This window comes from Parastagonospora nodorum, assembly GCF_000146915.1.
Source record: "Parastagonospora nodorum SN15 chromosome Unknown scaffold_1, whole genome shotgun sequence".
NCBI classification, from domain to species: domain Eukaryota; kingdom Fungi; phylum Ascomycota; class Dothideomycetes; order Pleosporales; family Phaeosphaeriaceae; genus Parastagonospora; species Parastagonospora nodorum.
Window position 1 is genome coordinate 207,516 of NW_001884549.1, and position 27,521 is coordinate 235,036.

A 27,521-nucleotide genomic window follows, 5' to 3' on the forward strand; every position below is an offset into this window, starting at 1 on the left:
AGTGTCACAGACAGTCCCTGGCGTAAAGGTGGCCTATGAAGGGGAAGGTGTGGTTAGTGTGGGGTGGAGGGGGTTCTGCCGAGATAGAGCCGTAGCACAGCACGACGACGTTGACCGCAGTCGCACCGCTCCGCAGGCTTCACTTCACGTCTTCGAGCGCCGCAGCAGCGTCCAGTCTGATTCTTTCGTACGGTATACAGCGCCCGGAGCTGTCGATTCGGTGCGCCGCCATGCCTTTCGGCCACCACCAGAATGCGCAGAACAACCCGGCGGCTGGGATATACCAAGCCGCGGCGGCATTGGGCAGCATAGGCGCGCCCATGGGAAATCTGCGCGCCGCAACGTCAGGCCAAACCAGCGCAGGCACCGACGCCTTCCAGCCCTCCAGCAGCGTCCAGTCGCCCATAGAGCAGCCCTACACGGCACCCCCAGCAGCGCAAGCCAGCTTCGAAGCCCCGCGGCGAGCGCCCACCGGTACTGCGAGCCGTGCATCTGCGCCCGAATCCGAGCTTCATATCCAGACGGCCACTGCGGCGACAGCGCCCGCACACGCACCCGCTCCAGGCCAACCACCGTCGCAGCAACAGCAGCAGCAGCAGCAGCAGCAGCAGCAGCAGCAGCAGCAGCAGCAGCAGCATCAGCAGCATCAGCAGCCGAACATGTACAATTCCCCCGACAACTACGCGGCCCCGAGCATGCAGCTACAGCAAGCCAAACCCCCGGGAGTGCGCAGTACGGCACCCCCTCCCTCACAGCCAGTACCCAACGCGGCTGCAGCCCGCCGCTGGTCCTGGTCAGCAGCGACCCGCGCCTTCCTCAGCGTACACGGCGCCCGCAATGGTGCCCACGCAGAACCAGATCCCCAGCAATGCCCAGCAGTACACACTCCCTACGCGCTCCAACACCATCCACCAGTCGCAGCCTTCACCACATTCTTCGCACGGCTATTCGCGATCGAGTCCAGCTGGCCTGGGCCCCGACCAGAAGTACATTCCTTTTTCCAACACGCCTGAGCAGTCCAAGTACGCTCCCAACACGCCCTCGCAAAAGTACTACCCTTCAACGCCCTCGGGCGCTGCCTCCCACTCCCCCCTGGGACTCGCCGACATCAGACCACGCGCAAACTCGACCATGGACCAAGAGGGCCAAATGGGCCACGGCAATGCCATGACGACCGAGCAGGGCAAAGTTGCTACCAACAGCAATTACCTCGCCCCTTGGAGCATATATGCATACGACTGGTGCAAATGGGCCGTCCCTGGCGGCAATAGCGCAGGAAAGATGGCTGTGGGCAGCTATCTTGAAGACAATCACAACTTTGTAGGTGACGTCTAAGGTGTGCATGCGCCTGTGCTGACAACAGCCTAGATTCGTATCCTAGATACTCAGATTGTCCCCCAGGACGTTACAGCCCCCGGCGCATCACCATATGGCCTGGAATACAGCGCCGTTGCCGAAGCCACATGCTCATTTCCCGTCACACGAATACTGTGGGAGCCACCATCGTCTCAGAAGCAGTCGACAGACCTCCTCGCAACATCTGGTGACCATTTGCGACTCTGGTCCCTACCTCAGAGCTCTGGCAATACCATGAGCAACACCATCACAAGATCCTCTTCCATAAACACACGAGAGCCTCAACTACCTAAGCTTACGCCCCTTGCCCTCCTCTCCAATTCAAAAACCCCCGAACACACCGCGCCACTCACCTCTCTTGATTGGAACACCTTGTCTCCGAAGCTCATCATCACGTCCAGCATAGACACGACGTGCACCATTTGGGATATACCTTCACTCACTGCCAAAACGCAGCTGATTGCACACGACAAGGAGGTCTTCGATGTGCGTTTCTGCGCCGGAAGCGTCGACGTTTTTGTAAGCTGTGGAGCCGATGGTAGCGTGCGCATGTTCGACCTGCGTAGTCTCGAGCACAGCACCATCATCTACGAGCCTTCTGATAAGAACGGCGACCGCGACAAGGGTGAGTCTCAATGTTACTCAGCCCGCCGAACATCACTGACATACTCAAAGGCTCTCCGACAAGCGGTCGAATGTCACCCACCAAGGCTCAGCAGACAATGTCGTACGCGCCCCCGCTGCTCCGTCTCGCCGCCTCACCCCATGATTCGCATCTCCTAGCTACATTCGCTGCCGATTCAAACCTCATTCGCATTCTCGACGTGCGGCAGCCTGGGCAGGCTCTTCTTGAGCTCCGTGGACATTCGTCGTCAGTGAACAGCATCGAATGGAACCCCTCACGGAGAGGTATGCTAGCCTCTGGTGGAGATGATTCTCTCGTCCTCGTATGGGATCTGTTACACGCCAACAACGGCGCAGCAATAAGTAGTGAGCATGCAGCACCGCCGCAACCGCCACCAAGCGCCCATCCTGCAAATGGAGCAGCAGGGGCACAGAATGCGCCTGTTGGCCAGAAGGGGCCATATGCTAGTTGGAGATGTGATTACGAAGTCGGGAACATTAGTTGGGCGCCACAGAGCGCACTCACGGGGCAAGGAGGCGAGTGGCTCGGCGTCGCTGGAGGAAGAGGCGTCTGGGGGGTAAAGCTATGATTGGCGACATTCCCTAGTTTTCCAATGAACGATAAATGTCTACGGCTTAGGTGAAACAATTGGTGGGTGGCCTGTACTGGTGAGCTCTCGGTTTTGTATGTTGCGGCTCTGCTTCGGGGGAAAGTAAAAGCACCTCGCCGTCCTTGCGGGCGTTTGTGACGCGGCTTGATCAAGCAAGATACCTAAGCTTTCTGCAGCAATTTCGGAAAATTCGTTGAAACGAAACTGATCGATCACATGTGCATCATCAGAGTATTTGCTCGACAACTTCGCTCTTTCAATCATGTTAGGATGTTGAAAAGAAATATCTTCTGATAATGACGCTGAAGATCGATCTGAGCAGCTGCAATGTTGCCGAAGCCGCGCATGGAAGTAGGGGCCATGTGTGTCTGAGGAGGAACTCGGACCCAGGATCGGGTGGCGGTACTTGGCATATCGTACGACTAAACATTCGACACCAAGAAACCTGGGCAACTTGACCCAATTAAATTGGAGTATTAAACTCCGCATCGTGACTGGATGTCGTGGTGTAGGTCCGAATAATCAAGTGGTGACGTTACGGAGCTGACCACGCTAGCACTAGCAACACGTGGGCTTATTGCTGACAGCAACCAGCAGAGTGGGCGAACCGCGATCGACCCGTCTCATAAAGTTCGTTGACAGATAGTAGCCTGAGCTGAGCAAGTGCGGGTGCACGTCAAAGTTAATCGTGAATTGTTGCGAAGCCTTTGGAGACGCTGCTCAAGCTCTCGCCATGCATATCTGTGCGACGTTTACCCGCCGCGACTCGCCTTCATCCTTCCGCCACACTAGCATCTTGGCTGCTTTTGCGAGGCTGGATGCAATTCTCCGCTGCCCTTGGCAAACATCTCATGGCCCATCACTTTCTATTCTTGACCTGAGGCGCCAAGGCAACAACCTCGATCTTCGCCTGAAAATGTCGTTCTCGCCATCACCTTCCGCATTTCCCCAGGTTTCATGATGGCCTGATACCGAGCCCCATAGGGCGACAGCCTGTTTGAGGCTTGGTTCGTCCGTGAGCAAAAGCCGTTAGATAGGGCTTAACAAGGGGCAATATGGGGCATCGGGAACCTGTCAAATCGCGGCTCGAGCGGTGCAAGGAAGGTGAGCCCTGTCAACTGTCGCATCCTGCTTCCGGAAAGAGGAACGAGATGCCAAGGGGCATGTGTGAGCCTGAGGGCGGTGTTTCAGTCTTGGGGCCACGACTCGGCTCGCAGCCTCACGAGAAGGCGACAACACGCCACTCTCAGCATTCTCAATCACTGTCGGTTTCCATTGCAAAGCAGAATGGGTTGGATGCCTGACGCTTGTAGTGAACGTTCCATCGTTGGAATTTGGCTCCGTGAACCATACACAAGCAGTGAACGATTTACGAGTGGGGGAAAACTCAGCGCAACTAACGACTTTTGCAAGCTGACCCTTTAGTCCGCGCCATACCAATCCATATGCGAAGCTTCCAAGTTGTTTCATTGCCCAGATTGCGGAAGGATTCCCTAAGCAGCTGTCAAATGGCTCTTGACCCCGGTCCAAGTGCTCTGGGCGGTTCTTAAAGCACTCGAATCTTGCCTTGGTACCCATGTCATCTTGGCTTCCCTATCCTGCCGCTTCCTTCGGCTTCCTTCCTACCAACCCCGCGAGCGGCGTTCTCAAGGAGTCTTGTGCGTGTGACTTGGCAGGGCATCTTGGCCCTGCACCCACGGAGAAAATAGTCCTAGATTCGGTTTCGTTAGCCACGCAAGACACCAGGCGAGAGCGGTTTATATGCCTGGTTTCCTGCCATGCAATAGTGAGGTATCTAGCTTTCAACTTTCGCGTTTCCTTCTTTACGTGTTTGTACATTCTCTAATCGCTCTTACATTCTTTCCGGCTGCGCCGCCTTCATTTATCTGATAATACTTTCTCGGGTAGATCCTGTTGTCTTCATCACCGTCATTCTTCTTGGCTCCGTGTAGAACTCCACCTAACCGTCTTACTGTCGGCGTATAAGCCCTATCGCTTCTTGGAGGCTCGGCAACATCAGCATATAGACCCGCTACCTATCTGTACATTCTTCGAATCGTTCAGTCACTCCCTCACATTCTTTCATCATGCTCTTCCAACTCCTCCTCCTCGCTAGCACCGCTTCGGCCACTTGTACCCATGGCCTGTCCATGTTCAAGAAGCGTGCTGAGACTGCAGAGGGTGGTGTTGAGGTCAAGAACTTCGGCTATGGCCCACTCAACGGTCCCTTCAACTGGGCAACGCTTGCTGCTGAGAACGAGGCATGCAAATCTGGGAAGAACCAGTCACCTATCAACATTGGTACGTTCTCTACCCCAAGCCACTTAGAACTTGGCTTCGTCTAACATGTTTAGACTCCCGCTTGACTACCCTAACCGAGAAGCCTGTCCTCAACATTCCCGAACAGGAGGTTGAGTTCGAGAACTTGGGCACTACCATTGAGGTCATCGTCAATGGTACCACAACTGTTGCCGGCGCAGACTTCCAGCTCGTCCAGTTCCACATGCACACCCCATCTGAGCACCATATCAACGGAGAGTACCACCCTCTCGAGGTCCACATGGTCCACCAGGGCGTCGGTAAGCTCACTCCCACACTTTACCAAGTCTAAACATGGCCTAACGTAACCTCAGCCGACAACACCCAACTTGCTGTCATCGCTCTCATGTTCCAGGTTGCTGAGGGCGAGTCGTCTTCAATCATCAAGTCTCTCGCCTCATCTGTTGAGACCATCCGCACTCCAGGCACCAAGGTTGCCATCCCCGGCGGCATCGACTTCGCCGACGTCACTGCTAAGATCGAGTCCTCCGAGATCCTTCAGTACTCTGGTTCCCTCACCACGCCTCCCTGCGCCGAGGGCGTCACCTTCATGATTGTCAAGGACCCGCTCGACATCAGCGTTGCCGACTTCAACACGATCAAGAGCGTCGTCAAGTTCAACTCCCGCTTCATCCAGGCTGATCTTGGAACCGCCAACATGCTTGAAATTGGCACCTTGGCCGGTACCGCTGGCGCCATGAAGCCTGCCCCCGCCAACGAGACTACCCCTACCAACAACACTGGCGCAGGTGCACCGATGACTGTTGGACAGAAGTTCCAAATCACCGAGTTGTACGGCGAGCCCACTGCTATTAATGCCGTCGTTGTCGCCCGCAAGAGGAAGTACTAGATGTCATGTTATCATCGGTCTAGGCGCGGAGGTCTTCGTTGTTGATTTTCTCTATTGACGATGTACGAGTTGGCGGAGTTGAGGCGAAGAACAGAGCATTTTCGCATAGTGGAGCATGGCGGTAGACGCATAGAAGAACGACGAATGCATGTCACACATCTAGATCATATTCTTTTTCTCAATGTATTCATTATTTATCATTCGCTATTAAATTTTTTTAAACCATATATGCGCTCTTTCAATCACCTCGCGCTTCTATATCGTTCATAACTCGTGTCTTCGTTGCTCGAGTTCTGATGGAAATAACCTTCATCTCCATCGTTCTCGGCGTGTTTCTGATCTACATGCATCAGGGGCTGCTGACTGCTTGTTGTCTCTAAAACTTGCTCGGCGTCCAAGGGCATGGCATGGATACCGCCGCCAACAATGCCATCGCCTGCCGGAGCTTGGCGGTAACCTGGCGCGTACTCAACACCCTGCTCAGGGTCTTCAATATCGCCGAGCCTAGTCACGCTCGAAGCTCTTGAACCCGTTTCCCGCAATCTATACGGCGCCCTCTCGGTGAATGTAGTAAACGTGCTAGGCGTTCCCGGCCTAGAGCTCATATCCTCCGGTCGTCCGTAGAGTTCTCCGTCGCCACCAAACTGCTCCCTGAACTCGGCGCGCTTCTTGAAATTTTCAAAGTCAAGATCACCCTCCGCGACTAGCTCCACGTTTGGCATTTCGGGCGCGCCGTCGGCTGCTTTGTCGGCGGGCTGGGGTTGCAGCTCGAACATGTCCCCGTAGGCCATACTTTCGGGCCTTGCGCGGTCAGTTGAGCGACGGTGCGGAGCGTCGAAGATGTTGTGCGCAGTGGCTGATCGACTGTGGTATATCTCTTTAAGAAGGTGCTGAGACTTTGCGTGAACCATTGGCGTGAGTAGTCTCTTGTATATCGCGGGGTTGCCGTAACGAACAGCCACCTTTTGGTTCCTCTTCTTCGATGACGGATGATCCGGATGCTGAGAACCCTCCAAATCCGAATAGGGTATCGTGGCGTAGTATACGAGCTTATCGTCATATGCGCGACGGCAATACCACTTGAAGAGGAGGAGTAAGACCGGCAATGGTATCATGGCGTAAAGCATGTTTCCGTTCTGTACCGAGTTGATGGAACCAACTCCCTGCGCACCTACAATCAGAGCAATGACGGCATTCGCCAGCAATACAGCGAAAAGTATCCGGTTAACGAGAACTTTCCAGAATCGTCCTCCAGACTCCGTCTTTGTGATGAAGACATACTGCAATAGGTACTTCTTAAAAACGCAGTCCATGCCTAAATAAAAGGCTGTGACTGGCAGAATGATGGGTTGTAGAATACCCATACAGAGCCCCACAGTGGAAACGAAGAGGTAATTGTTGTAGTAGTCGGCGTATGGGAAAGGCTGTGGAGCACTGAGCTCGATCAGCTCGCGTGGCGTTGGTGAGAAACACTTCCGCTGTATCCAGCTCCATGTGAAAATCCAAGCTTGCGAGAGATCGATTGCAGCGCCCAAATTCCTCTGCATCTGCCATGTCAACCAGAAGGTTGAGACGTTGCACAAACCAGTCATAAGCTGGCTGAAAAGATGACCATCTTGGATGGCTTGCCAAACACCTCGATCCTGAGCTGCAATCACAGAGGCAACGAATCTCCAGGCAGAACCGAAGACGGAGAATACGAGGAGGTTGTTGAAGACGAAGAAGGCATATAGCCGAGCAGTGACATGGCGCTCCCTGGATGTCCTTGACACATCGCCAGAATGTGTGAACAGACGGCGGAAAACGACAGGCACTCCCATGTACATCAAGGTTTGGACCAGCGGTGCCAAAATACCTTGTGCTATACCCCAGCCTGTAGGATGCGCAAGAAGGTTCTGCTGGAAAGCAGGCCAAACAAGCCCGAGATGGCTGAAGTCACTGAGAAAGACCGAGGTGAGGATGTTAGGGACAATGAAGGCAATGGTGAAGAGAACAATCCAGAGACCATCCCAAAACTTCCTGACGCGGCGCGTCCTTCGGCTCATGGCAAGATTTTGCCACAGAAGGTCATGCGGCTTCGGAGCAAGATAGACGTCGCAGCCACCAGGCCCTTTCTTCCGTGTGGCATAAGCAACTGCATGGGCATCTTCGATGTGGGTGTACGATGCGAAGCCATAAGACATGGGATTGCGCATGTCGACACTCTCCCGGACCTCTTTGATGTTGACCTCAAGCTGTGCGATCCTTGCACTGAGATAGTCGATGGCGTCGACCTTGCCTTTGCCTTGAGCAGCTTGGTCCTCTTTTGCGACCTTGCAGGTAGGTCGTTTGGCAGGTAGCCGGTCCGGGTTGCGTAGGTATGTTGCGAGATGCTTCTCCAAGGCTCTGACAGCTTCACTATGTGCCTCGATTAATTTTGGTAGATCCTTCACATTGCGTCCGACGGCTGTGCGGGGTATATCGCTGGTTTGCTTCGCTTGCTCGACAAGGTCGACGATGCCGGCGTCGGTACGCGAGGCTTTGGGGATGTGTGTGAGCTGAATTGCCGTTAGTGCGTCGTCCAATATTACACGAAATTAACGTACCAGCAAAGATCTCGAGTGCAAACTAGCCTTGTACTCTTGGCTGTCGAAGTAAGTCCTCCTTAACTTGAACACAGCTCTGTAATTCCACCACAGGAAGAAGCAGACTGTGCCCTGCATCAAATATGCCACAATCACATACGCCCAGAACTTTGGCCCAAAAATATACTGAGGGGTCAATTTGAGCAGGGTGGGCACCGAATTCCACTGTTTGTAGAACGGCGACCCTCCCACGACGTTGATTGGTATCAAGATACCGCATCCCAAGGCTGTGACCACGCAGAAGATATTTCGTATCATCCGCATAAACCGTAGGAAGACGACGGCATCCAACCCAATCTTGTCCACCAGGTCCTGCTCCTTGACATCTTTAATCGCAGAGAACCAACTGAATGGCTTCTTCCCCAGTGGTATCGGTCGGTGTTTTTCGTCGGCATGTTTGGCTCGCGGTGCGTATACTCGACCATTTCTGGGTCGTAAGAAACAGAAAAGAAGGAAAAGGACCCCAGCTAAGACGAAGCTGTACACTATGGCAGCATATATAGAGTTTTGTTGAACCTTTGAACAAGTTAGCGAGTGGTTCGCAGTCACACTCTCAAAAGCTATACCTCTGCTTGAAACGGGTCTGCAATCAGATCCAAGAACTTGTCTGTAGAGCTTTCGCCATCCTGTCGCCGCCTCACATCCATCGCAGTCAAAAAGAAAAATTGAGCCAGCGAGCGTAAGAAAGACAAAACGAAACACAAAAATGCAAGTCCAGTTGTTGTTTGTCGAGGAAAAAATGTTGGTAATAGAAAGAAAGCAAACAATCAAAGTTTATTGTACGCGTGGCATCTTGACATGCAACCTCACAGTCCCTTGTTGGGATCACTAGAAGCCTCTCTCCGGTGTCATCGGCGCTAATACGTCATGGGGTATCGGCGTATCGATACCTAATCGATGACAATAGAAGGACGCTTGTGACAAGCCGTCGCGGCGCATCGTCCACAATGCGAGCTACATGGCCCAAAAATAGCCTTTGCTGGTGCGAAAAGGTTTTCGATAGACGTGTCTAGAATGCGGATCGCTGCGAACATCATCTTTACTTGGCAGGGACTCCCTTGGAGGAACATGGTTTACAGGGCGACTTGGCAGATGCTTGGATTGATATTCCTCTCTAGTTGACCGTGGAGTTGGGACTGTTTTGAAGGTGTTCGTGTACCTGCCAAACTTAAAAGGAGCGAGAAAACTGGTCGCTGAATGACGTCATAAAATGAGGCTAAATTCGTGCGCGGTGTTACCCACACACATGAACAAAAGAGTGCGAATGCACACTATCAGCTAAGGAACTTACAGCAGGGATTCTGAGAGTTCTTGCAGGAAATCATTCCTGAAAGCTTATCGTGTAAATATAATTTAACGTCAATCAGTATGTATCTCTTCTACTGAACGCTCGATGCACCAGATCAAGCATACCGCATTGGAGAGCAACACATAATTTTGTATGATCGTTTCAGGCCTCGGAATCGTGCTATAGCTCTCTCATTTTTATCTCATAGAGCCGTCTGTGATCTCTACGTTGCCCAAGAAGCTGCTTTCCAGGATAGATATGAACGGGGGATGCTGCACAGATCGACAGTATAGGTATCACTACCATCTCGAAGTTCAACGATATCCTGCTCGTGGGTGGCGCATCAGCACGCTCGTATAAGAAACCAATGAAAGTATTCACAAAAGATTCATTGTCATAATCATGGCGTCCGCCCCATCCTCATCCCCTCCCATTCCCAAATCCAACCATTTCAAACCTCCCCCTCGCCCTCTCTCTAACCATACTCATCCCCTCTACCCCCTCCTCCTTATCCAGCATTTCTGTAACGCCCCTATTCCCATGCATGATGATCCTTGTCTGATTCAAGCTCGTCTTGACCGGCTTGCGGCTATTGAAGATCTCGCTGATTTCCTCGAGCGTGCGGCGCCGCGTCTCCACGAAGAAGAAGTAGATGAAGGCGAATTCGAACATGTCCCAGAAAATGAAGAGAAAGTAGTACTAGTTTGGTAGTGTGAGTTTGAGCAAAGGTATGGTGGGTTGGGGAAGTGGATGCTGACTTACCTTCCAACCTGCGCCAGAGAACGCTATTCCTGTTACAAAAGTGTTGTAGAAATTTGCAATGTTGACCCAGAAGTTGTAGAATGCCATTCCTTTGGCGCGCGACTCGTAGCGCAGACATTCGACGGGGTAGAGTTGTTGGAGCGGCGTGTATCCGGTTGAGTACACGAAGCCGAAGAGGAAGACGAATGCGATGACAGCGCGAGCCTGCGCGTTCGATTTGATCTGAGGCGTTTTGTTCGCGTCGTATATGTACTGGCCCATGGCGTCTTTCTTGAGGTTTGTGGGCGACAAGGGCGCATACGATAGCGATGATGACTACGAGACAGGCCGTGGAAACCAGTAATTGCGGTCGTCGACCCCAACTGTCCGTATAGAAGGCACCGAAGATGGCTCCGGCGAAAGATACGACGTTTTGCATGCCGTTGTAGAGAAGACGAGTGCTTCGGTCGGTTATACCTGCGCCTCGCAAAATGGTTGGGAAGTAGTAGGAGACGGGCCCGTTCCCGCTCCATTGACCGAAGAATGCCATGGAGATGACGAGCATGGTACGATAGCGGGCTTCGCGGGAGTTGAAGAGTTCCTGTCGTTGAGTGTCAGTCCGATTCGACGCACGCCGACCACCACATGAGAACACCATGAAGTCTCAAAAGGAACAACATACCCTATAATCCCACCAGCGCTTATCGCTTCCGGTCGTCGAGATGTCTTCTACCATCTCCTTGTACTCCAAAACGACGATTGGGTGATACCTGCTTCCCTCTCCATGAAATTTGGCCATGGTATCTAGCGCCTCCTCATGCCTATCATTCGCAATCAACCACCTAGGCGTCTCAGGCAAGAACGGTGAGCACACGAGCACCGTTCCCGCAAATACCATTTGCAACCACAGTGGGATCCGCCATGACTGCGAGCCATCAATGTGCTGCGTCCCGTATGGCACAAAACTACCCGGAATACCACCGACATACCAGAACGTGTTGAACACGCCTGTACAAACGCCCCGGTAAACCGGATGTGCCATTTCACTGACATATGCGGGTCCAGCAGTCGAAGTGATAGCGACACCGAATCCTAAAACGAAGCGTCCGCCCATGAAGCCGCCGAGATTGGTGCATGTAGCTTGCACGCAGGCGCCGACCATGATGATGCTGCAGCCGATGAACATGCCCCATTTCCTACCGCGGAAATCCGTTGCTGGGCCGGCGACGAAAGAGCCGACTAGGTTGCCGATAGTGTAGATGGCGTAGACGATACCCGTAGCCGGGGTGCCGACGTCGAGGTCGAAGCCAAAGTACTCGCGGTACTGGCGATAGTCGTTGATTGCGCCCATGAGTGAGCCGTCGTAGCCGTTTATGCAAGAATTTAGGGTGGCGATGAAGAGGCAAAGATAGAGCTAACTTGCATGTTAGATGTGATGGTAATGAGAAGTATGAACAAGGAGGATTCTGACCTTGAACATTGCCATTGTCCATGGTGACACACCAGCCTTTGCTGTAGCATCAGCAAGCGCAACATTTTGCACCTGTCTGATTTCCGCCGTCACGCTGCTGCGCCGTGTGGTGCTGGACCGTCCATCTCTTTTCGGGTACTGAGTATCCATCTTGACCTCCGTCATGCCCATGGTGTAGAATAATCCAGGTCTGTTCTCGCACGATTGCAGTCAACACAGACTTGTACCAGCACTCGATTGTCGCACATGGCCCTCTCGACTGCAGGTCAGCAAAGTGAAACCCACGACCATGGGGTACGGCGCAGTCATATAATCCCATCACGCAGCCACGGCTTTCAGACCCCAGCACACTACTTCCTTCCAGAACACTACTCGTCCAAGACGCCATAATCTCGACAACCCGGTTTGACGTGCATAACCGCCAACCACTCAAATGTTTGCAGGTACCGATGATGACCGGGTATTTAGCCAGAAACATGCAGCTCGGCTAGGACCCTCACTTGCTATCGATTGGGGCCATAGCCAATTGGTGGCGTCCAGGAAATTTGACAATGTATGTGATTGATGCGTTCTACCTTTTGTTGATGTTGATGGCCCTTGTGTGATTTGCGACAAGCAGCTGGTGTTTCGTCTGATGCAGGAAACGGTAGGTGGCCTTGACAGCCAAGCTCTCAAGGTGGAAGATGTTCCGTGCAGGATCAAGCCACGGGTTCGCGTACCCCAGCAGCCAGTCCATCTATTCCGCGGTGGGACTCGACGGAATGATCGTCAGTCACGTTGTCACGCGAGCTTCCAGAATCCAATCTACTCCCTCCGAAACGCGGGGCGCCGAAAAAGCAAGCCAATACGTTGGAAAAACGTCCCTAGATCCCGCGAAGCTAGGTAGTTAGCGGATGTGTCTGCGAAAATGGACAGTGCTGGAGAATCCTAGCTTCCGCATAGTAGCACAGCGTTTCAACGACAACAATGTTCGTTCTTCGAAAGCAGCTGCGACATTGCGAGGATTATCGGCACCATCCAGATTTACCCCATCTGAGCGCCGCCGATCGCGCATGCCGAGTGCGCTTTAATCGCCTACTGGTGAGCTCTTAGATGAAGTAGCTATATTAATACCCCACACCACTATAAGTCTGTCACCACTTGGTAGCCTATCCCACGCCGTATGACCTGAAAGTTCTTTTCCAGCTCACTTTAACTGCGAAGGCTTAGCATACAGACGTCAAAGTCAAAGTTAGAAATTGCCATGGAGTGGCAAGACGATTCATCATTAGCACTATTGCACCCTAAATCTGTCATGGCCACACAGGGCCCTGAGCAGCCATGAGAAGTAATACACCAAGACCAGTTTCAACATCCGTCATGCTATACATCGCGCTTTTGCCAATATAACAAAAAACCATCGCAACTTGAAACAAGTCGCTGGCTGGTTGAACACATTATTAATACCCCCAGAATTAAACGCCGTCGCCGCTAGCGTGATCCAACCAAGCTCAATAGTACGAAGAGCAAGAACACAGAGAGAAGAGCTGCCTGTAAAGAAAAAGGGTGATGGTATTGCACCATCAAAACCAGAGATGAGAGAGCCAGAAGACCACCAGAGAGATATAGTGATAGTTGAGCATGTTTCCGAGGGTTGATGCGACAGAGCGCGAGCTCAAACATGTTCGGACAAGTATCGACCAACACAGATAGGCGAAGGCATTGGCAGGTTTGCTTCCCAGAGGGCTCGTTGGTCCTCTAGCTGACGTTTCCGTGTGCCCGAGTTCTCTAGGTCGAGTTGTTGCATGTTTCGGAGTAGTGACGCCTTAGCATCGTCGTTACTAGCAGCGTTCATGGAGTCGCTCCATGTCTGAGACCTGATGTGTCCGGTCCTTCTTGGTGTAGGTGTCGAGGCGCAGTCGCCTTGTGAGCCCAGCTGATCCGAACCAGCCTTTCTTCGCACACGCCGATGCCTTTCCAGCTTGTCAAATGCATCCATTGCCTTGTTCTGCTCCTTGTAATCAATGTATCCCGGGGCGTCTCGGTCGAGTATAGCGGCTTTGGCGATGATCGGAGATCCGGGGAAGGTAACACTGTCAGCACCCTAAAGAGAGCAGACAGTTAGTAACTTTGAGGAGCATAGTGAGCCGGCTGAAGGCAAAGTCAGTAAGGGTGCAATATATACTATAGATGGCTCTGAAGGGGATCCTTCACTCTCTAAACCATCACATGCGGTACGTACTGGTGAATTGAGCATGCTCTGACGCTTGTTCCTGCTCTTCTTGATGTGGCTCTTAAGCGCACTGGAGTCTAAGGGCTTGAGGAGCTCGAAACTGCAAAGCAGCTCTCCTGAGACCGACATGACGGCGCCCCAATTGTCGAATTCGCCACAGTACTGAGTTGTGTTAGCAGTGTCTAATTGGGTGCACATCGTCTACTTACGTTTGGTGCCGAAAATACGGTGACTAAGACACGATCGTTGAAGAGAACTCGTATCCATCTTCCACCACCATATGTGCTCGGCAAACGAGATCAAAGTCATGCCGTTGCAAAAATTCCATGATGACCTTCTTGCCAAAGCAGTAACTAACACCTCTTTCGTTCGACTCCCAATCGTTTTCCATGTCCGCCGGATCGCTCCACAAAAGGTCGTTCAGTAGCCCGTAGTCTGGCACGTCAGTCGGACGGGCGATCTGGCGAATGTCGTCCATGTGCGACAAGCTCGGTGAAAGCCCACCGTGGACACAGAAGATCTTCTGCGCGACGATAGCGGCAATTGGCAGGGTATTGAATGTATCCACGAAAGCCTTCCAGACCTTGATGTTGCACCTTCTTTTGCACTCGTCGTAGAAACCGTAGACTCGCGTAACATTTGCGCACTCGTGGTTGCCGCGCAAAAGGAAGAAATTCTCAGGAAACTTGAGTTTGTAGCAGAGAAGAAGGAGGATCGTCTCCAGGCTTTGCTTGCCGCGATCGACGTAGTCGCCTAGGAATAGGTAATTCGAGTTCGGCGGGAATCCGCACATTTCGAACATGCGGATAAGATCAGTGTACTGTCCGTGAATATCGCCTACAATCTTTACTGGCGCTGACAGCTCTAGCAATGCTGGCTGGCTGAGGAAGACTTCTCTGGCGGCTGAGCAAATCGCGAAAATCTCCGCGTTCTTCAGGCTGACCGTCTTCGTAACCTTGCCTGCATAGGCCGCGTCTAGCAGCCGCTGGATCATGTCGTCAAGATCCATGGACTTCAGCGCACTGATCTCCATTGGTGACCCTTGTCCGTCGTTCGCCGCAGGTGGTTCGGGAATCCGTGGAATCGGGTGATCCTTCTTTTGCAGAATAGACTCTCCCGGTTGAGCCGACGCCAGCGGAACCGAGGCGCCAGACGGTGGAATGTCCGAGACATGGTCGACTTCGCCTGTCTCTTGTGCCTTGCTCACTCCTTCGTGTGCGGTCCCTTGTGTAGCACCTTGGATTGGCGAAGGAGGCGGTTGCTCCTCGTCTGGGGAGGTCGGCTCAACTAGCGCATTCTCAGTACTGATTGTCTCTGGGGCAGGTGCAGGTGCCGAAGCAGAAGCCACCGAGCCTCGCCGGGAACTTCTGCCGCCACGGCTCTTGTCCGATCTCGTCGAAGCAGCGTCTGATTTGTCGGGCTTCCCGTTCGTGTCGGTGAGGTTGGCGACGGAATTGCGTGGGCTGTCGGTTTTGCCTGTGCCTGGAATCTTGTTTCGCAGCGAGGTGCGCAGAGAGCGTGTTGAGTCCTTGGTGTCAGATCGCTCGAAAGAGCGGTAGTACTCACGTCCTAGAGGAACGCCGTCGGCACCACCCTTCTCGCCTTTGGCCTTTTTCTCGCTGGACGGCTGGTTGCCCATCGTGGTCGGGCTGCTACAAGCGAGAGTCGGAAGTGTGCAGTGGCGTGGATCGATATGTCACGAGAAAGTGTCGGCCCTGCTGGCGGGTTGGCAGCGACTGCGGAGATGGCAACTCGCAAGGGCGAAGCGATGATGGCCGTTCTTTCCCCAACTCCACGAGCGATGACGCAAATGGCAGTCACGGCTCTCGAATGTAAATTGGGCGAGTAGGTATTTGTGCACCTGGGTAAATGCACGTGTTAAGGCGGTCGGTAGAGGCGAGACAAGAAAGCGAGAAAACGAGCCTCCGTCGGCGCTGTCGTTATCTTCTTCGAAGGGCTCTGCTTGTGCCAGGCCTGCGAAGAGGAGGAGGCGACGGGGGAGTGTTCGGGGTTCCGCTTGCGCGCCAGAGCGGTGGTGGGTGGGTGCAAGAGGGCTGTGTAGGGCTCACGATGCGCAGAGTGGGCTCAAGGGCGCAGATGTAGCTGTGGCTGGCGGTGATCTCGAGCTCCTAGCAACCAGAGGCGGGGATGCAGCTACCTGGTAAGCCGCACTTAGTAAGGACACGAGCCCGCAGTGACGCCGTGGTGAGGGCGGCGTGTGAGCCTCTACTAGCGGACGAACGAGCGCAGACTAGCCAAAGTCCAGGCGGGTGAGCAGACAGCGGCGATATTCCTTCTGCGTTCTACACACAGTGGTGAAGAATGCCGGCCGGGAATAAAGCGATGGTGTTTGTCTAGCGAGGGGCACAAAGGACGACGAGGAATCCACACGAGAGCGAACGAAGAGGTTGCTGTGATTTGCTACTTGGTGCGTGACTGAGATTCTGCGCCAAGTCTTTATGGGACAGGGATGATGCTCAGCCGTGCGATGCGAACACACAAAGCAAGCCACTTCCACGGCATGACTGGGGGCACCTCTCTGTTTGCCAGCAAACCAAGACAACGGCTCGGCTGCTATCTTGCCTCATTGAAGTATCTCCCGTTGCTTGTTGACACCGTCTCTCTGAGGCAGACAAGAGCAGCTGGCACTTCACGTTTCTCCACGGATTCAACAACATCATACGTTCTCCACTCCTGGACTTTCGCAGACACGCCGCGGACGGACTTCTCCATTCACAATGTAATCTCACTTCACGCAAGAAATGCTCACAGCACGCTCCGTGTCCGCAGAAATATTCACGCATTTAGACTTGCACCCATCAGGCAATTGAGACATTTTTCTCTTGCGGCCCAACCTTATCGACTATAGTCCCAGGACCGAATTGCGCGCACTGGTACATGGTTTGAGCTTTAAAAGAGGCGCAAATGCCTCACATCAGTCATTGTGGTTCATAGCTAGAAAATTATCGAGCATGTACATCAACGGTCGCTAATACATATGACGTGAGACTACCACCAAGCCGTGGCGCCAAGCCCGAGACCCGACGACGGGGGCTTGGGTCCCGCGTGACCTGGTTTGGAGAAGTCTTGGGCAAGAGATTCAGGCTATTTGTGTGTCCTAGAAGCTCGCTTGCAATTCATACAGAATGCTGTTCTCTATAACTTGGTCCCAAGATTCACGTGGATTGCCTGTCACTGTCAGCACATGGAGCCCCTGTATGGAGCAAAATTCGTACCTTCTTGTTTGTGTACGCCTCAAGGCCGGCTTCACCAAGCTCTCTCCCGATACCGCTCTGCTTCACGCCTCCGAATGGAATGCGAATGTCAGAGTCATTGCTTGAGTTGATCCAGACCATACCAGCGTCGATCGCTCGAGCTACACGGTGTGCTTTGGTGATGTTTTGGGTAAAGACCGCGGCTCCAAGACCATATGAAGTGTCGTTGGCGCGCTCAATAGCCTCTTCCTCCGTCTTGAAGGAGCTTATGGCGACAAATGGGCCAAAAACCTCTTCCCGGTAAATCTTCATGTGGTCTTTGACGTCTACGAAGATGGTAGGCGAGATGAAGAAGCCCTTACCGCCCACATTCTTGTAAGCCTCTCCACCGGCTACAAGCTTAGCCCCCTCAGACTTTCCAGACTCAATGTATGATAGGATGCGCTCAAACTGAGCCTTGGTAACTTGTGGCCCCTGGAAAGTGTCGTCCTTGAACGGATCGCCGACTATGGACGTGTTCTTGACATGTGCTTTGAAAGACTCGATGAATTTCTCATAAACAGCCTCCTGTACCAGTATGCGCGATGTCGCGGTGCACACTTGGCCTTGGTTGTACCTCCAAGATGTTAGTAGAGATGCGATGAATGCAGTTTTATTACTTACATGATACCAGTGTGTGCCCATTTCACCGCTTGATCGAGTTCAGCATCGTCAAAGATAACCAACGGCGACTTTCCTCCAGTTTCAAGGGTAATGTTCTTCATGTTTACAGCCGCCATCTTCATGATTTCTTTTCCGGTGGCTGTTGAGCCAGTGAAGGCGATTTTGTCGACGTCCATATGCTGTGCAAGGGCTGCACCCGCTTTCCTTCCATCACCGTTGAGGAAGTTGATTACACCTGGCGGGAATCCGGCTTCTTTCACAAGATATCCGAGATACAAGATAGAAAGTGGTGTCTGTTCGGCAGCCTTGAGGACGATGGTGTTACACTGTACACAGCGCAGGGCCCAGTTTCCATGCTGCCATGGCCAGAGGAAAGTTCCAGGGGATGATCTGCCCACAGACACCGAGAGGCTCGCGAACTGTGTAAGCCAACTTGGCGGGTGAAGTGTCAATGACAGTGCCATGGATTTTGTTCGCATACCCGGCATAGTACTTGATGGTGCCAATGACTTCGCCTAGGTCCTCCTTGAAGGACACCGAGTATGGCTTGCCGTTGTCCCAAGTTTCAATGGTGGCTAGCGTCTCCCTGTGCGCATCAATGAGCTGAGCAAACTTGAACAACAGATCGGCTCGAGTATTGGTGTCCATGTCTCGCCAGTCGGGGTGCTTGAACGCCTTTCGTGCCGCTGCAACAGCGATGTCAACATCTTCCGGGCCGGCTGCATAGACAGAGCAGATTTCTGTTTCATCGCTGCCGCTCTATCAGCCAAGTGAGCATGTACAGTTGGGCGATGACACATACCTTGGGTTGATGGTGGTGATAGTCTCGCCAGACTTTGACTTTACAAACTCATTGTTGATGAAGAGACCGCGGGGCTGCAGGTACTTGTGCCCATTCGGGGCCGTGAGCTCAACGAAGAGATCCGACATGTTGGTAATGGCCGAGTAGTACCTGACTAAACTGCGAGGTTGCGAGTTGAAAGCCTTTCGGATGGAAGATGGACGAGTTGCTGAGCGTGATAGATGAAGAGAAGCTCTCGAAAAGACGGAGTAGAGACTGAGCATGTCTCTGGCCGGCAGAGGAGACAGCTCACTATCTATAGGCTGACTACGTTTCCGACAAACGGCCCGTGGAAGCTTCCCAAGTGGTGGAGGACCCCGCGGTTATGACGATAGCTAGCTTGTTCGCGTCGAACTGCTCGTTTGGGTTCCTGCACCCCACACTCCACTTTGTACAGACCTATCGGTTGCATTTGCGCCCATGGCGTAGCCTTTGTGTACATATTGCATGCACTGGTGCGTCGCGATGCTTACAAGAGCATCGCGTGGTCGCGCGGTCGAGCGGTCGAGCGGCCGATGCTGGAGGTGAGCGCGTTGCGACGCGCCCTGCATGGCGAAGTGAAGCTACCCCGCCATCGTCCATGCCTGCAGGAACAAACCACTGGCAGCGATTGAAAACAAATAGCATACACGAGTGCAGCTACAACACTTCGAGACGCCCGCCTTCACAGCTCTTCAGCACGTAATAACCCGGTACACTCACTCATGGACATGCAGAGCGACCCGCACGTGGACGCGCCCCTCGATCCAAACCGTCCCGATGCCTCGATAAACATCGACCATTCACTCGGCTATTGGAATAGCGTATCTTCAGACGTCAATGGCATGCTCGGCGGCTACCCACAGACGTCGCGCATCGATCTCCAGGGCTCCTCCAACTTCCTTACAAAGCTGCGACGCGGCAAGACACCGACGTCGAAAATTCCTCTGCCACCCCTCGAACGCGTCGCCGATTGCGGTGCTGGTATCGGGAGGATCACCAAGGGCTTGCTTCTGGGTGTCGCAAAGAAGGTGGACGTCGTCGAGCCAGTGAAGAAATTCACGGATGAGCTGGTGCAAAGTTTGGGCAACGGAGAATACGCTGGCGATGGCGTCAGCAACGACGGCAAGGGCCAGGTGGGCGACGTGGTCAACCTGGGGCTGCAGGACTGGATACCTGAGCCCGGTGCATACGACGTGATATGGAACCAATGGTGCCTGGGCCATCTGACGGACGCGCAACTGGTCGTGTACCTGGAGCGGTGCAAGAAGGGGCTGAGGCCAGCGAGGGAAGGAGAGGAAGTCAGCCGAGCATGGATCATCGTCAAGGAGAATCTGTCGACAGACATCATGCACAAAGACATATACGACGAAGAGGACTCCAGCGTGACGCGGTCAGACGACAAGTTCAGACGCCTATTTCAACAGGCGGGGTTGAAAATTGTCGCGACAGAGCAACAGAGAGGCATGCCCAAGGAGCTGTACCCGGTCAGGATATATGCGCTGAAGCCTGAATGAGGTTGACGAGGCATATAGATCAGCCTTGCGTGGACATTGAAATCATCTTAACTAGCTGTATATGATACCCCATCGTGCATGACATGCTTTTCCATGAATCTGTGGTATCGCGCTATTCACCCGAACGCCGTGCAAATGCTATCCAAATCCGACCCGAGTCTCTATCGCTGACCGGCCTGTGCCACCTCTCCGGAAGCCATGAACCGGTGCACGATGCCCAAGTTCAACATCGGTGCTCCAGGAACAGGTTTGTGCACCGACGGCGGCGCCCGCTGCATGATCACAACAGGTTCAGGAGCCTGCCCTCTCGGTGTCTCCACGTCTTCAAACTCCTCCTCTTCCTCATCATCCTCCATATCTTCATCCCCGTCCGGCGTCTGGTCGTCATTCTCAGCACCCCCTTCGTCTGTAACCTCGCCGCCAGTCAACCTTGCTACAAACTGCCTAGCCTCCTGATACTTCTTGTCGAAAGCCGTCTTGTGCCCCAAACTCCACAACTCCACAAGGTCATCTTCATTCAGCGTGCCCTTGAACCGCTTCGTCGAAATATCAGCGACATAGCCCTCACTGTCATCATCCTCCTCGTTTTCGGTTTTGATGTCACTCCTCTTGGGCTCGATCTTCCACTCGCTGGGCACATACGCAAACTCAGCCGCCTTTCTGAGTCGATCTTCCACCCATCGCTCCTCCGGGGGCTCCAGCCTCTTGTTCAACAACGTACTCGCCAAGCCAGCCAGGCCCTCATTATGCATGGGAAACGGCGCCTGTGGGAAAACATGCAGCGCTTCTACTCGCTCTGCGTGGCCCTCGTCCGCAGTATCAATATACCGCATGCGCTGGTTCCCTTGCTGATCGATCATCGGCCGGCCATTAGCATCTCGGTAAACTTCCTCTCGGTGCTTGTAGAAGCCGTTGATGTACTCGTTCACAGAGGCTAGTTGGGATGTTGCGGCTCTGTACATGCGCATGATGTCTGGGTTGGGCAGGGCTTCGCCGCGGAAGAGGTGGTTTTGCATGTCATTGTGCACCTTGTCCAGAACACCGATCATGGGCATTATGCGGCCCCGTAGCGTCTCAAGGACCTGGAGGTCCTCCCGGCTTGGAGCGCCGAGGAAGTTTTGGTTCATTATTGTTGTTGCTGCGGAGCGTGGATCCGAATGCTTGTTTGGCTTGTCCCTTTCTCTTTCCTTCTGATTGCCAACTGACTCGATTTGCACAGTTTCTTTAAGTTGACATTGAGATTGATGTGTGATTGTTGGAGGCTTGTTGTGGTTCTTGGTTCGCGGTTCTATACCTAACATCGAAAGCCGTTGGAGCTTGGTCGGAACGAGCATAGCGCGCTTGGCGTTCTGACCTATTACCGCGCTTCCTTACGGTAAGGGGAGGTACGATCACAACTCCATCGCCCACAATTCCCAGATCGGATAACAGGATGCCGAATACGTGATGCCAGTCTTGAATGGGGTGGCTTTGCGCCCTCCATGCTTTCACCGGTCCCGGGCGATCGCACGTGCCTGCCACTTTTTCGATTGCTACAGTTGGTTGCTGAGAGAAGTTTAGCTAGGTCCTTCCCATGATATTCGAGTTTATCGATACTTCATTTAAACTCAGACCATTAGTCAGGCTTCCTGCTGTTTGACCGTGATGACTCCTCACCTTAGGTGATAGAAATACCTGAATACAGGGTGACGACTTTCACTGTTCTTCCTCACCGAGCTCTTCTGGTGAGCCTCGCGTGTAGGCTACAGCTCCCCCGCTGATTTAGTGGAGCATCGGGTACCCCATCCTGTAGCCTGAGACTATATAATATACAATATCTCATCACAGCGATACGACTCTACCATAAATCTTCGAGTCTCTCTTGATCATGGGCCGATCAAACCTTCAACTGGGCAGGTCTACCAACAGAGCTGAAAGAGCGAATTGCCCAGTGTTGCGCCTACCAACCACTCGAGCAAGGAGATTACAGACAGAGGTTGAGTCGCTGGTTCGATCGCCGCAGGCCGAGAGACACACGTCGCGAGTTCGGGATCTATGAGATCATCGACAAGCTTACCGACTGGGCATCATTGCTCGGTGTCTCACATCAAGTACGTGCCATCACTCTGCGCCTATGCTTCGTCTACTATGGCGGCCTTTCTCTCATGGCGAGCTCATGTCGCAGTCTAGCTAGTAGCCTAGACCGCCTCGGCCGCTACTATCAGATGATGGACGACAACGGCCTACCCATGGACGACCGCACCAAGGCTCTTGCAGACAACTACAGAAACCATCCTCGCATCTATCCCCAGCTCGAACAGTACGCGACTTTCCGACACGGCCTCCGCAGCATCTACCTCTCCATGGACTTCATCGCATACATGCACTTCTTCAAAGTCAGCGTCGGCAGTTTCAAGCAGTATCTACTTCCTGGTTCAATCTCTTACGAGATCTTCGAGGAACTACCAAATCTGAACCAAATCACCTTCCGCCTGCCTCGCAAGCCACAACAAGGGTGGCGCGACATGCCAGAACAGCCCGGCCCACCGCTCTTCTTCCCGGACTTTCCCTGTCCACGCATCCTTCACCGACTCATATACGATTGTATCGCAGCGGTATTGACGCTGTACCCTCTCGTCGAAGTCAACGGGTTCATAGACGCGGACGAGAAGGATCGCTACGAGTCCCTCCGTGCAGCGGCGATCCAAGATCGAGAGTGGAGTCCAGATGAGCTGGCAGAGCTGTATACCGAGTGTGGAGGAGGTGTCAAGCTGGAAGAACCAGTGCAGCCGGGAAGCTGGCTTGTCGAGGACGGAGAGGAGGAACAAAACGAGTCAATCTCGCGTCAGGCACCCGAGTCGATGGCAGGTCAGGCACACGACGAGAAGCCGGAAGACGATTTCTTCCCACCAAAGTGCCGCTGTGCGGAGCAGTGCTCTCAAGTCTTCTATGAAAAGGAGAAGAAGCGCAGGATCTACCGGGTAACTGGTGGTGGATATTACTGAAGCTTCGGACGAGCGGCGGCTGATATATACTAAATGAAATGGCATGATCAATCTCTATGTACACTGCATGATCTTTGCAAGTCTCTTTACACTCTATGCCTTGAAAATATCAATAGGAAAGCCGTCCGCCACAGCCTGGTATCCCACAACACTAGGATGCAAACCATCCCCACTATCAAACTTCTTGTCCAGCATTGCCGGATTGCTTTTACTCGCCAATATCCCCGCCAAATCAACCGTGTGGTCGAACGTGCCACTTTCCAAAATCCACTTGTTCACCTTGACCCTCGTCTTCTCGCGCTCTGTACCCTGGTAAGAGTTCCCCCCAAACGGCGCAATGGTCCCACCAATAGTCGTGTAGCCCGCTTTCTTAGCATCGCCAACGATCTGCGTAAACGCGGAAATCAGCGAGTTTCCCACGGTCGTCTGGGTGCTTGCGCTGTTGGCATTTCCCCCAATGTCGTTGACGCCCTCGAAAATCATCAGGTATTTGACACCCGGCTGGTCGATGGCGTCGCGCTTGTATCGGGTCAGAAGAGGAGGGCCGAGGCCGCCTGACAGGACTGTGTTTCCGCCAGCGGCTTGGTTGTTCACTGCGAGTGTAGAGTGGTTTGTGGCCTGCAGACGAGCGAGGAGAAGATCGGGCCAGCTGTGAGATGGCATCAGCAGCAGCAGTGAAGCGCAGTCGGCCTCCAACCCTAGGGTTCAAGAAGAAGAAGAAGAAGAAGAAGAAAGACAAAAACTAACCGGTTATTCTTGTTGTCATCCGAGCCTCTTCCATCAGTAATACTATCGCCCAGGATAAGCAGCGCGCCCGTATCCGCAGGAACATACGCCTGCACCGCACTGACAAAGTACCAGTGCACACTCTGCGTCCCCGAGAAAGAAGTCGCATTGACTTTGTTCCCGCTCGCAAACCAGCTCGTCGTCCGGCTTCCTGGATGGCCAGTGATGCTGGACCCGCTCTGGCCTTGCTGGCTGTACAAGCTCACTGTGAGCATGATCTGGGGCTTCACTTGGAATTCAATTTCATCCGTGATCACGACCTGCCCGCGCGGCACTGTGAAACTGCTCTTGCCCCCGACGGTGATGGGTGCGAGAGGCGACGCTTGGATGCTGCTCACGCCCGCTGCACCGCCCAAGGGGAGACTGACGGAGCCTGCGGTGATGGGCAGATCGGATGTGCCAAAGGTGTTGGAGATGGCGAGTTTGATCTTGGATGCGCCGACGGACATGTGGAGCGTCTGGCGAAGTGTGGCGTCCTTGAGGACGCCGCCTGAGCTCTAGGATGGTGTTAGTATATACTTGATGATATATGATTCTTAGAGCAATACAAATGGTGCTGGAGGCATGTTGCCCGGCTCGACGAGCTGCGGCATGCTCGTCCATGTGTTGACCCAATGGAATCCTTCTTGTCGCGATTCCACGGTCTCTATCGCTCGGCCATGAGCTCTTGGTGACAATACAGCAAGTGTCGCAAACGCGGCAGCTAATGCTGGAATGTACATCATGACAAAAGTTTTGGAATCCTTTTGTTCTGCGTCGTGCCTGGCAGTGGCACAGCCGGCATTAAGAGGCTCTTATACGAAGTCATGGCACGCGTCTCGCCTGTCCTATTTTAGATGAGTAGGCTGGCTGAATAGGGATCGTACAGATCAAGGTGGAGACGGATTACGGTGCGCCACTACCGGGTGTAGTGCAATAATTATTTTCCTCTACTAAAATTTAGAAATAATATAATAAAATACCTTAATAGTAACTAAGTATTAATATTATATATATATAAAATATAATATATCTTAAATAATATATTAGAATTATTTTAAAATAAAAAAATTAATTAATATATAAGAACTTTTAGTATTATATATCTATTTTTTAACTTCTTATTTAGAAGAGAAGCTTTAGAAAGTAGATTTAGACTAAATCTTTTCTTTTTTATTATTATCTAACTTATTTTCTTCTTTATTCTAATTCTCTTTATCTAACTTAAACTTCTTATCTAACTTCTTCTCTTACTACTACTAATTATTATAATTAGCACTATAATAAGTGCTATAATTATAATGCTTGCAGTTACTATAGTATTTACTCTAGAAGCTTATAAGGCTTATATAAGTAGTATATAATTAAGAGCTAGTGCTACTATAGCATTTAGTATAGTACTAGAGAATATTAGTAATATATAATAGTAAATTAGAGAGTTAGTACTTATAGTATTATTCTTAGTGCTATAACTCTAAATATATAGGCTATTAGTATATAAGTCTCTATAGCTCTAGATCTAGATAAGAGTAATAGCGCTAGTTTATACTTTAATATTATATGCTAAAGTTATATTTAGAACTTAAACTTATTAAGCCTAGATTTTATTAGTAATAATTTATTAAAGTTAAGTAGATAGTTATAGTATAAGCTATGCTAGTAAGAAGCACTTAACTAGAGCCTAATTCTATAGACTAGATCTACACTATATAACTATTTAGATCTATACTATTATATAGAGTTAAAGCGCTTACGATTAATACTATAATAATAATAATTAGAATTAAGTTCTAGTTATAGTTTAAACTTAAGAGTATAACTTAAGTATTAATAGTTATCTAATTATAGTATATAGTATATATAAAAGAATTATAAACCTTTTAATATATATATAATAATAAGAAGTTTATAGTTATATAGTACTTATTTTATTTTAAAGATAGATACTATAAGTATATTTCTTACCTTTATCTTACTTTTAAAGAACTCTCTTTTTATAAAGAAGCAAAAATAAGCTTATATATAGAATATTTAAAGAGTAGTTATATAAAGAATCTTAAATCTAGAGCAATCTTAAACTTAGAGTAATCTTAAACTTAGAGTAATCTAAAGAAGTATATTATATAGAGAATCTTAAACCTAGAGTAATCTTAAACTTAGAGTAATCTAAAGAAGTATATTATATAAAGAATCTTAAACCTAGAGTAATCTTAAACTTAGAGTAATCTTAAACTTAGAGTAATCTTAAACTTAAAGTAATCTTAAACTTAGAGCAATCTTAAACTTAGAGTAATCTAAAGAAGTATATTATATAGAGAATATTAAACTTAGAGTAATATAAAAGAGTATATTATAGAAGTAATATTTACTTCTTACTTTATAAGTTATATAGAGACTAGTTATCTAACTAAGCTTCTAGAAACTAGAGATCTCTAAAATTAAGATTAGAGAGTAGTAAATTAGAGTTATATAGCTATTACTCTTCTTCTAGAGCAGCACTTAATAATTATAGAGAAGATTTCTTAATCTAAGAACTCTTAACTTAAGAGATTATATGCTTTTAACTGCTATATAAAGATTAAAAACTCTTCTTCTTTAGTATACTAAGCTAATTCTTCTACTATATAGTATCTAGCTTTTTCTTTATCTCTTACTTAGTTATACTTCTCTTTATCTCTTTTTTTTCTACTTTCTTTATCTTAATTATTGCTAATTTACTTCTTACCTTTATTATATAAAATAGCAAAGAAGAAGAAGTAAAAAGAGAAAGAGAATTAAACTTAGTTTTTAACTTAAGTTCTTTAAAGTAAATATAAAGAGTAAGTATACTCTTTAAAGACTTTATAAAAGAGCTATAAGGCAGACTATAAGCATAGAAGGCTTAGATTAATAAGAAGTACTTATATTTAACTAAAGGTAGAATAGTAAATAAAGAGTCTACTAAGAGAAGAGAATAGCTAGCTATATATACTGCAAAGCATATAGGCGCTAGGCTAGCATATACGCTAGCCTAGAGTAGACTAGCTAAAGTAAAAGAAAAGAAAAGAGAAAGCTAGAGTAAGTAAGATATACTAGAGCGTAGGTAGTAAGTTAGAGAGTAGATAGTAAATTAAGCAGAGATACTTTACTTATATATAAACCTCTCTAGTATCTCTTATATATGCCTCTTCTAAACCTAGTAAGATCTCTTAAGCTATAAAAGAAGCTAAAAGAGCCTAGAAAGTATTACTAAGCTTAGCTAGAAATAGCTTAAGCTTAGTAGAGAGTAAAGAAAAACTTTAGTAAGTTTCTTTAGTTTAGCTATATAAGTAAAACTTAGCAAACGCAGTTTTATAGTTTTAGTATAGCTACGTAAGTTATATAAGTTTTATACTAAATTTACTTTATCTCTATAACTTTTTCTACTTTATCTACTCTATACTGCGAAAATTAAGCCTAAAACTATTTAGAGGATACTTAAG

The 27,521-nt window shown here is 50.6% G+C and overlaps 11 protein-coding genes across 11 annotated transcripts; 5 read left to right on the forward strand and 6 right to left on the reverse strand.

The window, feature by feature from the left end:
• Positions 1-230: 230 nt before the first annotated feature.
• Positions 231-3,039, forward strand: SNOG_00079 (hypothetical protein; the record flags this gene model as incomplete). The annotated part of the gene is given in 4 exon segments (XM_001790724.1): positions 231-758; positions 778-1,320; positions 1,369-1,981; positions 2,032-3,039. 4 exon segments carry the CDS (start codon positions 231-233, stop codon positions 2,568-2,570), a joined length of 2,223 nt encoding a protein of 740 aa, XP_001790776.1. The 3' UTR covers positions 2,571-3,039.
• Positions 3,040-4,678: 1,639 nt separating this feature from the next.
• Positions 4,679-5,760, forward strand: SNOG_00081 (hypothetical protein; the record flags this gene model as incomplete). Its single annotated transcript, XM_001790725.1, has 3 exons — positions 4,679-4,892; positions 4,946-5,170; positions 5,225-5,760. The coding sequence occupies 3 exons, from the start codon at positions 4,679-4,681 to the stop codon at positions 5,758-5,760; spliced, it is 975 nt and encodes a 324-aa protein (XP_001790777.1).
• A 242-nt stretch (positions 5,761-6,002) lies between these two features.
• Positions 6,003-8,809, reverse strand: SNOG_00082 (hypothetical protein; the record flags this gene model as incomplete). The annotated part of the gene is made up of 3 exons (XM_001790726.1): positions 6,003-8,297; positions 8,346-8,730; positions 8,802-8,809. The coding sequence occupies 3 exons, from the start codon at positions 8,807-8,809 to the stop codon at positions 6,003-6,005; spliced, it is 2,688 nt and encodes an 895-aa protein (XP_001790778.1).
• A 1,371-nt stretch (positions 8,810-10,180) lies between these two features.
• On the reverse strand, positions 10,181-12,055 carry SNOG_00083 (hypothetical protein; the record flags this gene model as incomplete). The annotated part of the gene is made up of 6 exons (XM_001790727.1): positions 10,181-10,193; positions 10,217-10,371; positions 10,435-10,704; positions 10,736-11,014; positions 11,096-11,827; positions 11,885-12,055. The coding sequence occupies 6 exons, from the start codon at positions 12,053-12,055 to the stop codon at positions 10,181-10,183; spliced, it is 1,620 nt and encodes a 539-aa protein (XP_001790779.1).
• Positions 12,056-13,538: 1,483 nt separating this feature from the next.
• On the reverse strand, positions 13,539-15,735 carry SNOG_00084 (hypothetical protein; the record flags this gene model as incomplete). The annotated part of the gene is made up of 3 exons (XM_001790728.1): positions 13,539-13,967; positions 14,106-14,258; positions 14,392-15,735. 3 exons carry the CDS (start codon positions 15,733-15,735, stop codon positions 13,539-13,541), a joined length of 1,926 nt encoding a protein of 641 aa, XP_001790780.1.
• Positions 15,736-15,789: 54 nt separating this feature from the next.
• SNOG_00085 (hypothetical protein) lies at positions 15,790-16,261 on the forward strand (the record flags this gene model as incomplete). Its single annotated transcript, XM_001790729.1, has 2 exons — positions 15,790-15,821; positions 15,946-16,261. The coding sequence occupies 2 exons, from the start codon at positions 15,790-15,792 to the stop codon at positions 16,259-16,261; spliced, it is 348 nt and encodes a 115-aa protein (XP_001790781.1).
• Positions 16,262-17,001: 740 nt separating this feature from the next.
• On the reverse strand, positions 17,002-18,731 carry SNOG_00086 (hypothetical protein). The gene is made up of 3 exons (XM_001790730.1): positions 17,975-18,731; positions 17,333-17,927; positions 17,002-17,285 (listed from the first exon to the last, which is right to left on the reverse strand). Exons 1-3 carry the CDS (start codon positions 18,460-18,462, stop codon positions 17,253-17,255), a joined length of 1,116 nt encoding a protein of 371 aa, XP_001790782.1. The 5' UTR covers positions 18,463-18,731; the 3' UTR covers positions 17,002-17,252.
• A 788-nt stretch (positions 18,732-19,519) lies between these two features.
• Positions 19,520-20,311, forward strand: SNOG_00087 (hypothetical protein; the record flags this gene model as incomplete). The annotated part of the gene is made up of 1 exon (XM_001790731.1): positions 19,520-20,311. One exon carries the CDS (start codon positions 19,520-19,522, stop codon positions 20,309-20,311), a length of 792 nt encoding a protein of 263 aa, XP_001790783.1.
• Positions 20,312-20,472: 161 nt separating this feature from the next.
• Positions 20,473-21,543, reverse strand: SNOG_00088 (hypothetical protein; the record flags this gene model as incomplete). The annotated part of the gene is made up of 1 exon (XM_001790732.1): positions 20,473-21,543. Exon 1 carries the CDS (start codon positions 21,436-21,438, stop codon positions 20,473-20,475), a length of 966 nt encoding a protein of 321 aa, XP_001790784.1. The 5' UTR covers positions 21,439-21,543.
• Positions 21,544-22,518: 975 nt separating this feature from the next.
• Positions 22,519-23,295, forward strand: SNOG_00089 (hypothetical protein; the record flags this gene model as incomplete). The annotated part of the gene is made up of 1 exon (XM_001790733.1): positions 22,519-23,295. The coding sequence occupies one exon, from the start codon at positions 22,519-22,521 to the stop codon at positions 23,293-23,295; it is 777 nt and encodes a 258-aa protein (XP_001790785.1).
• Positions 23,296-23,388: 93 nt separating this feature from the next.
• On the reverse strand, positions 23,389-24,803 carry SNOG_00090 (hypothetical protein; the record flags this gene model as incomplete). Its single annotated transcript, XM_001790734.1, has 3 exons — positions 23,389-23,993; positions 24,086-24,578; positions 24,630-24,803. 3 exons carry the CDS (start codon positions 24,801-24,803, stop codon positions 23,389-23,391), a joined length of 1,272 nt encoding a protein of 423 aa, XP_001790786.1.
• Between the last annotated feature and the right edge of the window lie 2,718 nt (positions 24,804-27,521).